Source organism: Ixodes scapularis, unplaced genomic scaffold, assembly GCF_016920785.2.
Source record: "Ixodes scapularis isolate PalLabHiFi unplaced genomic scaffold, ASM1692078v2 PGA_scaffold0__279_contigs__length_252992795, whole genome shotgun sequence".
Classification (NCBI taxonomy): domain Eukaryota; kingdom Metazoa; phylum Arthropoda; class Arachnida; order Ixodida; family Ixodidae; genus Ixodes; species Ixodes scapularis.
Window position 1 is genome coordinate 83,434,121 of NW_024609835.1, and position 17,059 is coordinate 83,451,179.

Here is a 17,059-nt window from a genome sequence, read left to right on the forward strand (position 1 = left end):
TTTTTTTTTTTTAATATCTTGAGATTGCCTTTCCGCTTCAGTTTCAAACGATAACAAACATGGCTTCCGGCGTTTGCGGCGTGCTGAAGGAGGATAGCACGTCGAGTTCGTTTATTTTTATGAGTGCAAGTTGTTCTGCGTTCACAGAGGTGTTTAGAGTAAGATCTTTTTAACTGACCTAGTTTGCAGCAAACTGTCACAAATAAGCGCATTCGGAAGCGCTGTGTGGGTTCTTGGGTTCATAGGGCCTTAGCCAAGCGTCCCACTTCAAATATGTGCTTGATCTGGCTTGAATTGTTTCTTTGCGCGTGTTGATGTTGAATAAATATGTTGGTTCCCGTAAAAGCAGCCCCGCTGCTTTGTGAATTTGGCAACCGTCGTGACTGCAACCATGGTTTCAATACCGAGAAAGTGCCTACACAAGTAAGAATCTCCGAGTGATTTGGCTGGAGACAATGGGGCGTTGGACTAGCATCAAGCTTGTCCAGATTTGTTCCCGCCATTTTGCATCGAAAGGAAAGTAGCTCTAAAGATTCGCAGTCGACCTGGCCGGCCAATGCGAATATTTTAGGTCACGTTATAATTGTGCGTCATGCGAAAAATATACGCACCTTGTACGTGAATGTCATGCGAGAAAAAAATAACAAGAAACGAAAAGCTGGAAGGATTGCATGTTTTTTTGTTGATTTTGTTTATTCCTCTCGGTCGTTTTTTACTGCATATTGACAGAGGCTGACAGACGCTTGTATTGATTGATTCATAGCTCGTTCATGATGGAACGCTGGGATGCCGCTTTCATGATAGCGTTTTGCGAGCCTTGCAGAAGTTTTTAAACGGAGGCGGTATAGCAGGCAGACGAAGGCGAAAACGGACGCCGACGCGCAGCTTTCATGTCGGCGTCTTACGGGCATTGTGGTGGAATGGCAGACAATGCCGGAAGCTGCTCTGCGCGTGCTCGCACGGCTAGCAGATGCTGCCAGACGCCAGACTTCGCGAAACGCAGACACTAGGCTTGGGAACGTGTTCGATCGAGCAGCCAAGCCAAGGTAATGGGCGAGGCTGCTAATTTGTGGGCGGGCCGTACAGCACGCCGTGACCTCCAACTAAAGGGTAAGGGTGACTAACGGCGCATATATGGCACAAAAAAAAAATTGTGGAAAAACACATAGGTCTCCCCGCCTATGCCTTTCAAAAAGATACATGCTTTGTTTTCATTTCAGTGCCCTTTTAAGCCGTTTTCAGCTGTATGGGCCAGGCGGCTCGAATATGTACTCGTGCAGATGCGCCCACGATACCTTCGCCAGATTTGAGATTTCTTTGAGGAAGAATTAAAGGAGCTACGCAACAATTTTTGTACTCTGCGCAAATACCGCTTAAAACGGATCCCTAACGTTAATGACCTATGAAACACGCGTTCGTTTTTCACCCCACGCAATAGAAGTCCCAGAAAAAAATTAAAGAAAAACGAGCAGCGTTCACCCCCTCAACTCGCAGCCAGAACAAGCGGCCACGTGATCTGGAGCCGATTATATGCCGCCAGTGTTGATCATAGCCACGCGCTGGGGTTGGCAAAGCGCAGGACACGCGCTGAGTTCCAGACATTGTTATGGCTCGGCTGTTGTCGTCGTTGCAGCGATTGGACACGGGTCACAACCCGAATGCTTCTCGAGCTAGCAATTGTCACGAGCCCAAGTCGAGTGCCCACGCAATGCTCGGGTCCAATCTATGAACCGCATTCAAATATCGTCACTTGGGTGTACTGCGATCCCCGAGTTACGTCATCAAATTTTGCAAAGGAGAGATTGAATGAAAATGATCGCTTTTGTCCTTGAAATTACACCGCAACAAAGGAGTTTCTTGGCCAATGGCGTTGCGTGTGAGTATCCTTGAGTCCCAGGTGTGCCAGTAAGCTCGTGTAGAGAGAAAAACATTCCAATTGAATATCGTTGCACAGCTGCTTTAAGCATAAACCACATGGAAGCGATTTGGCTAGCGCACACCAGCTCGGAGCACGTGGAGCGAAAGCTCGTGCTGCAGAACCGAGGACGCTGGGTTCAATCCCCACCCCTGCCTGTTTCGATCTGGATGAGCATCGTACCGGCATGTGGTCGCGTATCACTACTGCGTGATGCACGTTAAAGACCCCAGGCTAGCGGTTGTACTGAAGAGGCTAAATTTCACATCTACAGCTGGGAGACGTATCGCCCGTTTAAGCAGACCAAGTTCTAGGCTTTATAAGTATATACACAACCTATTTTTTGTGACCGTAGATGATAACAAGGGATCAGGACCTCATTATCTAATAACGCCAAGAAAGGCTGATTTACGCGGGTTGCCCCCTCTTTTTATTTATACTTATCACGGCCAATTGCCGCCGTTTAAGAGAGAATTTTTGGTTAACATTCATGGACGGATTTTTTTCCGGATCCTAGCACATAACAGCTTCGCCGTAAAAAAGTTAAAATAATGGCCCTTTAAAGGGACACTGACACCCCAAAAAAGATTTGTCTTATTTTTTTGCCAGGCGATTCATTATGGTGTCAGAAGACTGCTCAATTAATATTTTTCTAGAGGATCACGTATATTTTAAATAAAGTGAAAAAAAATGCACATGCTCGCAACCGATACCGAAACTGAATTAGGGAGGAAATAGAAATATAGAGGAGGAGAGAGTTGGCGGAAGCCACGTGGCTGTGTAGCTTTTTTTTTTTTTTTTTTTTTTTTTGTCTTCAATAAACAATTTTGCGGATTTTTAGCAAAAAAAATAAATGGGTATCAGATTTTGTTCTTATTTTTAATATTAAGTGTGTGCCTTCGATGATCTATGACTTTGATTATATCTGGTGGTTCTGTCTATACCTTGCACGTGCACGTGTTAACGGAGAAGAGAGTGAGCTCGACTCAAACCGGCCATTTCTCGATCGGCTGTTTTCGGGCGGAAATAAAATGGATTTCGATCCGCAAATTGCTTCGTTTTTTAGGATTTCAGCTTTTGATTATGTAAGGGTCTGGTTCAGATAGCACTGAAAAACGCAAGAGTTCTATATATACACGAGTGAAAATAAACAAACGCCACCTCCTTCATCGCCTTATTCAATCGCAATGTGCGCATCACCCCCGCAGGGTTTGGGCTGCTCGAATCCGGCTGCGTGACCCGCAAGAACGAAGTCAACATCATGGTGAAGAACGCGGTGGACGTTGTATTCGGTGGCCTTGGCTACTGGATGTTCGGCTACGGCTTCAGCTTCGGCCAGGACCGGGGCACCAACGGGTTCATCGCCTTCGGCAAGTTCTTCCTCGACAGTGACGAAGAAGAGATGGGAGTCGTTTTCGCCACGTACATCTTCCAGTTGTCATTCGCCACCACGGCTACCACCATCGTGTCCGGGGCCATGGCGGAAAGATGCAACTTCGTCGCCTACTGCATCTTCTCTTTCTTCAACACGGTGGTGTTCTGTTTGCCGGCCGGCTGGGTCTGGGGCAAACACGGTTTCCTCAATAGACTGCTCGTAGTGGACATCGCCGGGTGTGCGCCAGTGCACCTAGTGGGCGGTGCATCGTCCCTCATAGCGGCCCTCATGCTCAAGCCTCGTCAGGGCCGCTACGACAGGGGCACGGACCCTCCACCCATGGGCTCGCCGACAAACGCGCTTGTTGGAATGTTTATGCTTTGGTAAGTAAATGTCCCAGCTGAGGACTGCGGGTCGCCTTAGTCAAAGGGCATAAGGCTAATATCATTAAAACTTCTCCTGTCAGCCACCTGAATGAAAGCCCCAGGATAGCTTCATTAATTTCGTAGATACAAGTACACCGTTATAATTTCGAAAACTTTGCTAAACGTTACACTTATAATCCATACACAAAAGTAAAACACGTGTTTGTGCAAACAGACAGAAAGAAATAACTTTATTGTGCACAGGCAAATATTAAAGTAGAAGTTCATAGAACAACGGAACCCATAATTTAAAAAAAACGAGATGAGAATAATTAAGAAAACGGACAAGCACACACACCGTCAAAATTTGAGACTGTGTGTGCTTGTCGGTTTATCTATCTGTTCCTAGTTTCGTTTCTTTCTTTAATTATTATTACAAAACCCATTCACCAGCTTGCCGGCATTTTTTTTTTCACTTCCATGTTTAACTTAGAGACGTTTGTTTTTCCTGGCTGCTTGATATGCTAACTGAATAGTTCTTGGTCTCTTGTGGAGCACCACCTCAGCAAGGTGGCGCTTTTATTGATTGTGAAGTTGGAGGGTAAATGCCAGTTCCAAGACAGCACTCTTCCTATGTCGGCGTACATGCTTACCTGCAAGACTGTACTGATGAACGAATACGTTCAACTATACAATAAAAATACAAGAGATGTCTGAAAAGCAGTGAGCAGACCTGGAAATACGTTGTCTCGTTAGAATGAAACTTCGCCTGTGTGCACAACTCTCTTGCAGAAACTACGTGCTGCCATTACCAAGAAACGTCCCGGAAAACTTAAATGTGGCCTGATTTTCCTCAAAGTCAATGCACCCTGTCATACTGCCTGCCCCCCCCCCCCCCCTTGTAGAATATTGATAAGTGTAATTTTGAAGTGTCACCCCACTCACCCAACACATTGTATTTGTCAGCGTCAGATTTTCATTTGTTCCCTGCACCCAAATCACAACTGTAATGATAGCAACGACGCTGTCATAGACGGTGTTTCCAGTCAAGAAAAATATATACAAGAGGTAGTAAGCAATGAGAGGGGAGGCCGATGCCGGGAAGTTTGACCACTCTTTCTGTCCTTAGCAGGTCACTTAGGAAAAGGGGTAGAAAGAAAACCCAATAAAATAATAGGAAAAAGAGAGGAGAGGAAAGTTTAAAATAGCCATATGAGTTGATCGTTTCTGCGCCCTCAACGCAGATGTTGTCACCATCGCTCGGTAGCTGTTCAAGGCTCTGTTACAGTGATGAAGTAAATAGGACTCTTTTAAGAAATTATAAACTTTCACGAAGGGTCTAGCGGCTTCATCTGCAAACCTTGATGTGGGCGAGGACAAAAAAAAAAAAGAGGAAGGCGGGGGGACAAGGGAGTGCGTTATATGGTTGCAGGAATAGAGCACCTTCACCTCTAGCCCACCGAAGGGTGTTTAGACCGCTGAACTTCAACAGAACTATGTAAGATGGTTCAGATCCTTAAGCGCCCCACAGGTTGGACAGTTTACGTCCGTGGTTGGGGAGAAACGTAGTAATTGTGCGTCGAAGGGAGGGCACGAGCCCGGGATATCTTTACCTCTCTTCCGGATAGGGTCAAGAAACGGCCAACATATTTTGAACCTGTGCAAAACAGTGGATGGGTGTAATCTAATGCAAAACAACGTATTCAGACGTAGTTTGGAATCTGTGAAAAAGTGATATGTTTGGAGGAATGGGTATGAATGGTTTCGTAGCCAAAGCAAGCGAGTGAGGATATCGTCGTCTATTGCTGGGGGTATAGTAATCTGATCTTGTGAATTCTCGAAACAATGATTATGGTACGTTACAGTGGTTTGCTGCTGGAGCCAAGGAAAGCTGTCTCCGAGTATAGCTGCCATATTCACATGACCTGGTTGGCACGGCCAGTACTCAGTACTGTCTGGACACGTAGCGTTTCCTTTAGTGCGGTGGGGCGGAAACAGTGCAAAGGCCTCGTGTTCGCATGGTTTTGTTCAGACCTGCCCAAATAAAATCGGCGAATAAGCTCGAGATCCCAATTCTGCATGTCACTCGCCAATACTTTAAAGACCGTTGGTCTGAAGGCCATTGAAATAGCCGTGAAACAGAGGTTCAGAAAAGCCACGACACAAAGCACACTTAAAATTAAATTTTAAAAAAGCCATTACTCGTAAAAAGATAGGATCCTGCATTAAAGCGAAATTAAGTTCCGGGCTCTGAAGAGTTACTCGTGCGTGTTGAAGGAGCTTTGGTTTCCGGAAGGCCTAGCGATAATGTGTCTTCGATCCTTTCACTACACAGGTGGGGTTGGCTCGGTTTCAACTGTGGCAGTACCTTTGGAGTTTCCGGACACAAATGGAAGTACGCCGCAAGGTAAGTGAATAGGGCCGTAAAGGCAGTATGTTGATTAGGCCTCACGAACGCAAAACAGGGTCACGAGGTAAAAAAAAAAGTCTAGAATCGGTGGCACGCAATCTGAGAATCGGGCGTCATGCCACCACCGAACTGTTGAAAAGGAAGTTGTGCGTTGAAAATATCGCGCCCACTATTTATTCCTTTCCCAGTTTGTAAGAAAGTGTCAAGCCTTTCCCCGTGGTACAAGCGCCTGCTTGTCGCGCGTCTGAATACCGATGCGGTTATTGATCGCGAAAAACATCGATCACGTCTTTTTCTGTTTTTAGCCGCAAACACAAGGAGCTGCGCCAGCCCCTGACAGAAGAGAAAGGTCTTTTTGGAACAATAGGGGGCGGCGTGAATAAATCAGTTCTGGGCGTTCGGTATTCTGAGCGAACAAGCTTTCGTATCGGTTGGCGTGTTTGGTCAGGCTGATCGAAAAGATCGTTCAATGATGGCATATGAAGTTGCTCAGAAAAATAAGGGGGTTACGGTACTGTTACAGTTTTTATTGTGAATGAGTTTAACTGGGCCGATATTCGGGCGGTGCTAACCGGAGGTTGCGCCGGGTGGGGAGGTTCGTTGTTTATTGTCTGTACCTGTTGTGAAAGCGACATATTATTTTTTTTATTTTTTTTTTCTAGGAGGTTACGAAAAGCTGCGGGCACCAATGTCAAACGATGTTTCGTCTACAAAGCAGTCGCTTCGCGACGAGAACGACCTTGGGAACGATAGAAAGGACTGGCGCGTTGTTACAGTCTTTGGAGAAAGTGTGATGAAAGCTACACATTGAGAAAGGAACAGAATTTTATCTGAGATTGTAGAAGAGTAGAATTTTAGAAAGTATGTATATTAAAGCTCAACTCAGCACCTCTTTTTTAATTTGTAGTGCAAGTATTTTTTTGCGACTCAGGTTGCAAACTAAATTGTAATGATAGAGGCAGTCTAAAATACCCAAGAGGCATGGAGGCCTCCATAGAAATTACACGAATGTTTTTCTTTTAGACTTTACAGAATCTTCTTCTAAGCCGTGAAGCTACATTTATGCGGTTTCTTCAGAGGAGTTATGCGTCCAGGGGAGGCAATATGGGGAGTAAATCGTCACGAAAAGTCGACTAACTACAATCTGTTATTTAAATTTTAATTGCATGAAAATAAGTATAATGTTTCGACTAAAATTACTGGGCGTCATCGAAAACTACTGTCAGTGAATTTAAGAAACACTTCGATGCCGTGGGAAGCCGCGGTAGTGCGCTCATGTTCCCACTCGTGCAACAAACGCAATGCGGGCAGCCCGAAAACGGGGAGGATATGAGGGACGGAGAAATCGCACGGGCGCGGATTCGCACCCTCAGCATTGTTAAAAGTTTTTAATCAGACATTTTAGTTAATTAGTCTATCTTTCGTGACAATTAGCCCCCTTTTATATGTCCCTCTGGCCATATAACTCACCTCCTCAGACTGCATTATTGTAGCTTTCACTTTTTTTTTAGACAGTCAGTAACGCCTATAGAAAGAAAATAAACAATCACCGTTTATTTGTTTTTAATTCGAAGACGTTTCGCGCAAAAAGGACCGATAGTTATATAAGTGCCGTCTTCACCAAATGTTTATAGGTCTCAAGGTCATTAGATGAAGAGATAACCGCCACGACATGTTTTCTAAGAAGCCAAAACTGATTTAATAACTTTTAATTAACAATTCATTGAGTTTTTCTGCCATCGCAGCTTTAGAGGCCTCACCGCCCGATTTTGAGTAAAACCTTCTAGTTGTACGTTTCTACTGAAGCATTTTCATGAAGCTGGTCGAGAAGTTTTAAAACAAGCAATGGATCTATGTTAACTCAGTGAACTCAATGACAACAGTTTTGTCTCCGGTAGCTTAAGTATGCTAAAGCCATTTAGCGTTAAAGTTGTACTCCCCAAATTTTTTGAGCTACCTCAACTAACTATGTTTTTTGACACCCCGGTCTTTACCCTTTTTGGTATGCTATTTAGTATCGCGAAATTCATAATAGTTATTGTGAAATCGGCAAATGAAAATGATGCAAAAACCAACAATCAAATATACCCACATTTTTCAGTGACGTGATGTCAATGGCCGGCGAGCAAGCAGTCTAAAAAATGAAAGCCGTTTACAATTCCCTGTAACGCTGGATTAGAGCGCAGCTCTTGAGGAGGAAGATGGAAGCGTACTGAGGGATAGGTGACTCCTTGAGGTCACGTGACTTCAGGGGGTCACGTGACCTCAGGGGGTCACGTGACCTCAGGGGCTCACGTGACCTCAGGGGCTCACGTGACCTTTGGGGGTCACGTGACCTCGGGGTTCACGTGACCTGAAGGGGTCACGACCTTAGGGGGTTCATGTGACTTCAGGGGTCACGTGACTTCTGGGGGTCACGTGACCTGGGTGGGTCACGTGACCCCATTAGGTCACGTGACCCCCAGAAGTCACGTGACTTCAGGGGGTCACGTGACCTCAGGGGGTCACGTGACTTCTGGGGGTCACGTGACCTCGGGGGGTCACGTGACCTAGGGGTGCCACGTGACCTGGGTGGGTCACGTGACCTCGGAGGGTCACGTGACCTCGCGGTTACGCCGACGCCGCTCAAGCCGGAAACGGGCCCCTAAGAGCTGCGCTCTAAAAATAAAATATGCCAATCATTTGTTCCGCGCTGGAGCGCGGGTACTGTAGCGAGCTTCCAAATAATTTATTTGACACCACGAACTGCTTCGAAACACTTGGGAATAAATCTTAGAGTCCAAAGAGTGCATCTGCTTTCCACTGACTTCACTTTTTCGTTGTTGCCAGTTGGAATTTTCAGTTTGAAAAACACGGTGAGAACCAAAAACTGTAAATTCAATAACTTCGCGAAAAAAACTATTTTATCTAATATTTGGCATACTATTCAGCGATGTTTGTTGGTTAGTCTAGCAAAATTTCAAGCAAATCGGAAACAATGAAAAAACCTCTGGAGTACCCCTTTAAATATACAATGAATTTTTCAGAGACCTCACTTTGGCTATGATCACTGCATAACACTAATTACTACACTATAATCGCATTACACCAAAAGAGCTCTATGTTTTTACTGACTTGGTGGGCACGCTTACAGTGTGCAGGAAAATCAGCAGCCCCTGCAAGAGTGCAAAAGCCATCAAAAAGGTGCCCCCGCCTCCCCCAACTTTCTATGCAAGGTACAAAAGTCCGCCTGTCCTGGGCAACCGCCCACCCGCTCACCCAGGAATACCTGGGTGAGCGGGTGGGCACGCCCACTCTGCAGCTCGGGCGCTAAATGCCACACGCCGCGAGATGCAGAAGCAGCCCAGCTACCTTCATGATCATGACTACGCATCGTCCCCACCCGAAGATGGCGACTATGACCCCGACGAAGCTAAACAACAGATCAAACTTCCGTCTCGTAACGCACTGGAGGAGCATCTACCCATTTCCGACCCCCTGCCGCTCGGCGAACGAGGATGGTATTGACTCTTAAGGCCCGTTAGAACCAGTACCGCCTGCACGCCGAACAGAAGAGCAGCCCGGGAAAGGGCACGCACACAACCGACACGTTTCTAGTGCAAGGACACTTAACACGCGGGCGACCTAGTTCACCCGTTAGGGTGAACTAGGTCGCCCTAATGGGTGAACGTTAGGTCGCCCTAACGGGTGTGTTGCCTCAAGGCCTTCCTGCAAAGGCCTTGAGGCAACACAAAATAAGTACCTAGAGGACTGGATGGCATCCATTGAGAACGGGGTCTTCCCACAGGCCCTCCAGGAGAGTAATACTAAACACTGCGCACGCTTCTCGATTATATTCACAAAGTTGCCATAGGTGCCACATACAATCCCCTTCCCCCCATAACGCGAGTTCCAGGCCTTAATGCCACTGACACAAATGCTTTACACTACTGCATCCAGTACGGAAGGAGAGTCAGTATAATTCGTTTTTATTACTATGCGTTTTGGAACAAACAGGAGTATCTATTTTTCGCAAAGCACATAAAGAGATGCTGAACCAAAATCTGAATTCTGCAAAACACGGTGGCAGAAGCCTGCAACGGGACGCTACAAACATCAAAACATCACTCATACAGCGATATCTCAAACGGATGATCGTATTTTTCTAAATACAAAGAAAAAAGGAGGCGCATTTGACAGATATGTTGACGTCGTTTCTCTAAGAAGAGTCGAAAAGGAGAGGACACGGCCTCGCGTCTTCTCCGCCTCGCCGCCCTGAGGTGGCGAAGCGAAAAGAGGAGGAAACAAGATATGTTGACGTCACGCGTCTCGTCGGCCTTGTTTAACCTCGACCTCTTTTTCAGAAATAATACCGTCCATTCGAGATATTGTCTTACGAGTGGTGTTGTAGGGCTTGTAGCGTCCAGGCCTACGGCTCCTGCATTGTTTTCTGAAATCCAAATTTCGGTTCACCATCCCTTTAGGAGCTAGTGAGTGTGATGTACACGAGGGTTACAAATGACGAAATATAGGTAATATTTGAGCACGAAAATTCAAGTACACCTGCGTTGGGACACGGAGCACTTCCGTCATGAAATCCAGGCGCAGATAGTTTTTTTCTCTTTTTTAAGTGATAGCATTATATGTGATTAACAATGGCGGGCGTATCCAGGGAAAGAGCTTATAAGGCTTCACCCCCCCCCCCCTCCCCCGGAGTCCAGCCGACCCCATACAACTCAAGTGAATTTCGACCCCCACCCCCTCCCTCCCCCCATCCCCCCCCCCCCCCCCCCCCCCACTACCTTTGTAAAGATTCCTGGCTACGCTGCTGGTGTGTGGTTCTTCGTTGCTCTTCTTGCCCAAAAAGAGTCATTGTCTCTTAGCGGATACAGTAGATGCACGGGCTTTGTTCGAGGCTGAGTGCAGTGGTTGTCATACATACCATAGTATTAATATTTAGCACAATGCATATACTTATAGAACTATATGTTTTTTTTCATTCACCCAGATTTCAAATAAGTCGTACATAATTCGTAAAGTTGCACCTTTGTTGCGGCAAAATTTTGATAGCCACTGATTTGCCTCAAAATTGGTTCGACCCATTAATAGATACATCTCAAGTAGTAACCCAAAATGACAAGTCACAACATATTTCTTTGTCGCAAAGTTATTTCACCTTAGCATGTGGTGCTCATCGGTGTTATTTTTCTAGCCGAGAGGCTGTACTGACAAGACCAAAAACATGACAACATCTGTTGTAATTTGTGTCAGGTGTGGGCAGCTTATTTCCCGACGAGTTACAAGTTTGGTGGTGTAAAAAATGACCGCAAGTTTGGTGGTGAATGATATTGATTGGGGCGAAGCTCTGATGGTGCTCATGATACTGATTTTATTGTTCATAGGTAGTGCTGATGGTGCTGATTTTCTTTTTATTGCTCATAGGCAGTGCTGAGTTCCGGGTTGCGTTTCGTCTTCATTATTACTGCTTTATGGTCAGTGAAATGCAGAGCCAGTGGTTCTTCTAGCGGATCAGCTTGGATCCGCTAGAAGCCGTGGGAACGCATCTCCACCGCTTAAGTCAACGGCCCATGTCAGAAAGAGAATGTGTGGTATGAAACGTAGTTAAATACGCATTTGAGCATTTGACCGCAGCGCCCTCTTGTCTATAAACGTTGAGCCAAGACATGCAAAGTTTAACGCGGTTATATGTGCATTTGACCGCAGCGCCCTCTTCTGTATAGACGTTGAGCGGCTACATGCAACGTTTCATTCATGACACACACCCCAGCTCTTGAGTTACTACCTCATCTCAGAGCCCCCTACTCGTCCCGCAGTCGTGGCCGAGTGGTTAAATGGGCCCTGCAATGACTTTTTTACTCATTTTTAATTTCACCGAACCTGAGCGCACTGAACGTGGTCACTTAGTGAAACTTTTATTTTCTCGAAATTCCCTTTATTTTAAAAGTTATAGGCAAATTAATACTACAAAAAACAAACAAAAAATAACCTCCCTCATGACGTCCTTGGTTGCTTGAGAGTGGCCGTGAACTAGAGGAGAAGTAGTGAGCTCATCGAGCGCTCACGGCTGCCGCGCTCCAAGTTGACGGCGCAAGAGGGCGCCATTGAAGCGTGTTCTGGATAGGCTGTATGCAGCGGGCAGCCAGAGCGGCTCTCATTGCATTTGTTGCGCGATTAAACACTAATTCGGCATGACACTTCATTGGCCACAAACGACAGCAAACACGGGGTAAAGATCAGTTCAGAACGGGAGCCACTTCGCGCTGCCATGCCGCCAAAGGTCCAAATCGCCATCCAAGCCCGCGCCGAGAGCCTTGGGAACGCTCGGAACCGGTCGGATCCTCGAGCCGGTACACGGCCGCAACGCCGCCGCGTACATCCGGGACCTTTCCGTGTCGGCGCCTGATCCCACTATTCCTTTCTAGTATGCCCCGCTCTTTCCACCGCTTGGTGGCGGGTATGTCGACGGGTCATTTCTTGTTTCTGTACTTGATGAACTGCATTCGTTTCTTTTTTGATCTAAAATACTGAAGAAAAACTACTTTTATAAATAATTGAAACGGTTCACGCCACTTATATTTTGCATTTCGACTAAAAAGAAGCTTTTAGCGGCTCTGACTAGTAGTAAACCCAGGACCAAAGACGTCACATTTTGCGCGCTTTCGTTACCGCGGGTCGCCCTCGTCGGTGGAGGAGGTTTCCGCGTCGTCCGGTTAAATTATGACTTGGTGATATTTAGTTACTTTCTCCGTGCCCGCTGGCTTGCCCGAACCCCAAGAGACGTGGAAACCGCAAAAAAAGGTGGACGCATAAATATGATTGCAGGGCCCCTTTAAGGCGATGGACTAGAAATCGATTGGGTCTCCCCGCACAGGTTCCAATCCTGTCGACGGCGCAAACATTTTTTTTTTTTTTGTTTTTATGGGAGCACGGACGGACGGACGGAAGGACGGACAAGGCTAGACCCTAAGGAGCTTCGCCCTAAAATAAATACGGAGGAAGCTCACGCCAGAAAAGCGAGACGAAATTCGCGAAATATTTTGCTTCTAGACTAACTGCACGACTTGCGATAGTTATACAACATGCGACGTCACCCCACTCGAGAGCAAAGGAAAAATTGAGATGTTGATATGAACCTCCCATCCAACGTTACTAGATACTACATTTCAGCTTAAGTCCAGACGCTGCCGACGCTACCAGCTAATGAGAGCAATCAAGCAGCGTCACTGAGCGCAATCACTAAGCCTTTTCTGTTTATGATTCTTACAGCAATGATATAAGACGTACGTAAACATGACGAAAACCATGATGGTGCGCTTTTGACGCTGTCTGACTGGTCCCATCAGCTCGTAGCGTCGGCTGCGTCTGGACTTAAAGTGAAACGAACTATAGGGGGCGTTTACTGGACGCCATATTTGAGGGCGATGTATAAAGCGCATGCTCAGAACGAGTTCACATGATAGCCTGCTAAGACCGGCAATCTTGATGGTGTGTACGTGCAAAGGAACTGCGGAAGGTCGCCGTCAGCACGCGCTCAGCAGCCGCTCACACAGCTGTGGCCGCCAGTGAATTCCCTCTGTCGATAAAACTCGATTGACAAGCTTCCTAGAACACCTGACGCCTTTTCGTGGCGCGCGCGATCGGTGGCGCTCCATATGGCAGGCTTGCTATACAGTGCACTTGCTACACTGTCAGCCCGCCATATGGAAAGGCAGGGTACAACCGGTGGAAAACTGGATGCGCATTACCCGCTATTGTAAGTGATTCTATGGTGGTTTCAACAGTAAAAATAAAGTTTTGCGCAAACGTTGTCGCACAAGGAGCATCGATCGGAAATGGCCCTTTTTTGTTGCCTGTGGAGGCGTTGACGCTGGTGGCGCTAGGAAAGTTATCCTCCCCAACGCTACAATACTCCGTTTCACCTTAAAGGGTAACTGCAAAAGAAAAAAAAAAGTGTTTTTTTTTTTTTTAAACAGTTTAGTTCGGACAAGCATGTCACCGAAAAAAAATAATTTTTTTTTTAGCAATATTTACGTTACAGGACGTAGTTTAGTCGGAGTCAGAACATCTCTACATTTGAAACTCCCGCTCCTTCGACCGCCGCAGAGGAGAACTACGCCCCGCCCCTCACTCTTGGGTTTGCTCTTTTTTGTTGACTTGGCTGCTGAGTTGAACGACGCAGCGTCTCAACTTCCGGTAAGATCTGGCAACAACGCACGGTAAACAAAAAAAAAATGGGTTGTGCGTGTGTTTATACAGCGTAGAACTTGGTCTGCCTTACAGGGGCGACGAGACTCCCTGCTGTAGATGAGAAATTTAGCCAGTGCGGTACAGCCGCTAGCCTGGGGTCTTTAACGTGCATCACGCAGTAGTAATACACGACCGCACGGCGGTACGATGCTCATCCAGATCGAAACGGGCAGGGGTGGGGCTCGAACCCATGATCCCTGGGTTCTGCAGCGCGAGCTTTCGCTCCAAGTGCTCCGAGCTGGTGTGCGCTAGACCACAAGGCCACCGATCCCCCATCGCACGCTAAACATGTTTTGGTTTGTCGGTACACGAGAAGCTGCGAGGTTTGCGAGCACATAGCGAAGACGTGGCCGGAGAAGTGCCCTTCTGATGTTCCCGGAAGACGCAAAGTATCATTCGTAATCGTCGTGTGTGCTTTTAAAGCGAAGGGAGTCACAGGGTACACGAGTGTGCAGCCACAAGCCAACGTTCACGACAGCGCTGCAATGACTTCGGCGATCTCGTTCTATTTGGTGCAACACGGCGATGCGACAAAGAACTGAAATGTTCGTGGTGTGTGTGGTGCAGTGCTTGGAAGTAGACACCTAACACGGATCGCAAATTTGCTGTTGTGGGGTTGACGTTAAACGGGTTCAGTCCCGTCGTCGTCAGCTGATACAGTCAAACTGGTCCAGGAGGACGCGGCGAGCGTTTTTAACAGTAAATCTTCCTTCGTTCCCTTTCAAAATGTGGAAGATTGTCGACGCATACCGTGAGTAAAAAGCTGCGGCCGTTTCCAACAAAATTACGTTGTTTTAATTGAACAATGAACTGCGAAGTGTTGCCCTAAATCTGCCGTTTTTATGCTTCGTGTTCGACTGCGTTTCCACAGCGACGTGTTGCGCTCATCGTGCGGTGTGAATAAATGTGGGAAAGATTTCCTACCTGCCCAATGATGCATGAACTGAGACATGTTTTACGTAGTAAACATGGTGCTTTTATTTATTTATTGTTGTTATTTTGGGAAGAGGCGTTGTGCATTTATTACGGTACAATCACTTGAAAGTTCAAAAATTAGGGAGGGCGAGCAAGCATTCCGAACTTTGTCTCCTTGCCTCTCTGGCATGCACCTAGTTTCAAGTTTCAGTAGACATACCTACTAGCAGGTACAAACTGCTCTAAAGCAGGTAAAAGACTGGGAAATTGGGGCGGTGCGGACTTCGTGTTTCGCGCTTTTCGCAAGGTGACTGGGGAAGTGTTTTTGCAAGGTATGCGGAATATGCAACCGATCTTGTTATGCCCATCGTTTGCGTCTCTCCAGCAAAACGAATACGATAATCTACAAAGCCGCGGTCATAAACCGAGGTTTACGATAACAGTACATATTCATTCAAACAATTTACGTAAGATGGTTCGAAAGCCGAGAAAAAAAATCTGTCGGCTAACGCAGAATTCGAACGTCCGAGGGCTTCTGCGGACAACTATTACGTAATCACCTGGCTGTGCCAGGTTTTTTACGTAACAGCGGTGTCTGGTCGTGGACGTTCGATGCACCCGGGGCACCCGGTGTGAGTCTGGACGGCCTCCGGAGCGATATGACAAGAACGTAACTGGACACATTTGTCGCTACGCGAACGCTCGATTGCCTCCAACCAAGTAGCATTCCTTTCGAGGCGACATGGCTGCTGGAAGGCTCGCTGTCAGAATCACTCGTCTGACAACTCCGAAAAGTCAGCATTTGCAAGCGCAAAAAAAAAAAAAGAACAGAAAAAACAAAACACGCTAAACAAGCAAAAAGGAAAACGAAAGAACCGCGCTATGAAAGCCAAAACTCCACATCACTTCCTATCACTAACACCTGCGACAGCTGCTAAACACACACTACTTCACTTCAAAAAGTCTCACTCAAGCACCTGGGTCAGCACGAAACACTGATCACTTCGGCGAAACGATTAGTCGAGGTAGGCGAGACAGGCGGGAGCAGAGACTTCGGCGGCCATGAAAGAATGGCGAAGCTTTTGTTTGTTATGGTATGAATCTAAACGGATGTGCCCGTCTTGTAAACCTTTTGTAAAGAATAATAACTCTCATCACATGGGTTATTATTTAAACGTAAAAAAATATGCCGCTCAAAAGGAAACTGCAACATATAACAAAGGTTTAACATCAAAGATCTAAGCTGTCAATCAAACTCTTAGCCAATGAGAAGTATAGCTGCCGATTCGGATTCAACGTCACGGAATCCCAACTTCGTGGCGCGTGATTTAAAACGGGCGTAATTGCCGCAAACTAAAATCAGTCTCACGCAATAAATATTGCTGTAAAAAATGTTTTTTCTCGCGGAAAGTTTGTTTTTTGACGTGCTTGTCCCAATTAGGCTGTTTAGAAAAAAAACATATTTTTCTTTGCAGTTAGGTACTGCAAAGAAAAATATGTTTTTTTTTTTTTTACTTAAAGGGTTTAAGTACTACAGCCAAAGCTAAAAGCGCGAGCTCATAGCGTTGGCAGCCGACCTTAATGCACAAAAGCTGGTGGCGCTGGAATGTGCCCTAGACACGGTGTAAGATATCTTACACCGTGGCCCCACTCTTAGCAAGTCCCGTGTATTTGGCGAATATTTGGGGTGAAAAACACGCTATTTACACAAATTACCATAAATTTACACGATGAGTAACGGATAATTCGTTCAGAAATCATGCGAGGTTGTAAAAAACGTGTTTTGGTTCGGTCATACACGCATAACCGTGTAGCCGACCTCGATAACACGC

The 17,059-nt window shown here is 46.4% G+C and overlaps 1 protein-coding gene across 1 annotated transcript in view; it reads left to right on the forward strand.

The window, feature by feature from the left end:
* Positions 1-17,059, forward strand: part of LOC8042709 (putative ammonium transporter 3) — a 112,755-nt gene that overhangs the window by 37,338 nt on the left and 58,358 nt on the right. Inside the window, exons 2-3 of the mRNA XM_029983094.3 lie at positions 3,124-3,673; positions 5,991-6,062. Of these exons, the coding sequence (XP_029838954.3) occupies positions 3,124-3,673; positions 5,991-6,062 (622 nt within the window). The remainder of the gene's footprint in view (positions 1-3,123; positions 3,674-5,990; positions 6,063-17,059) is intronic.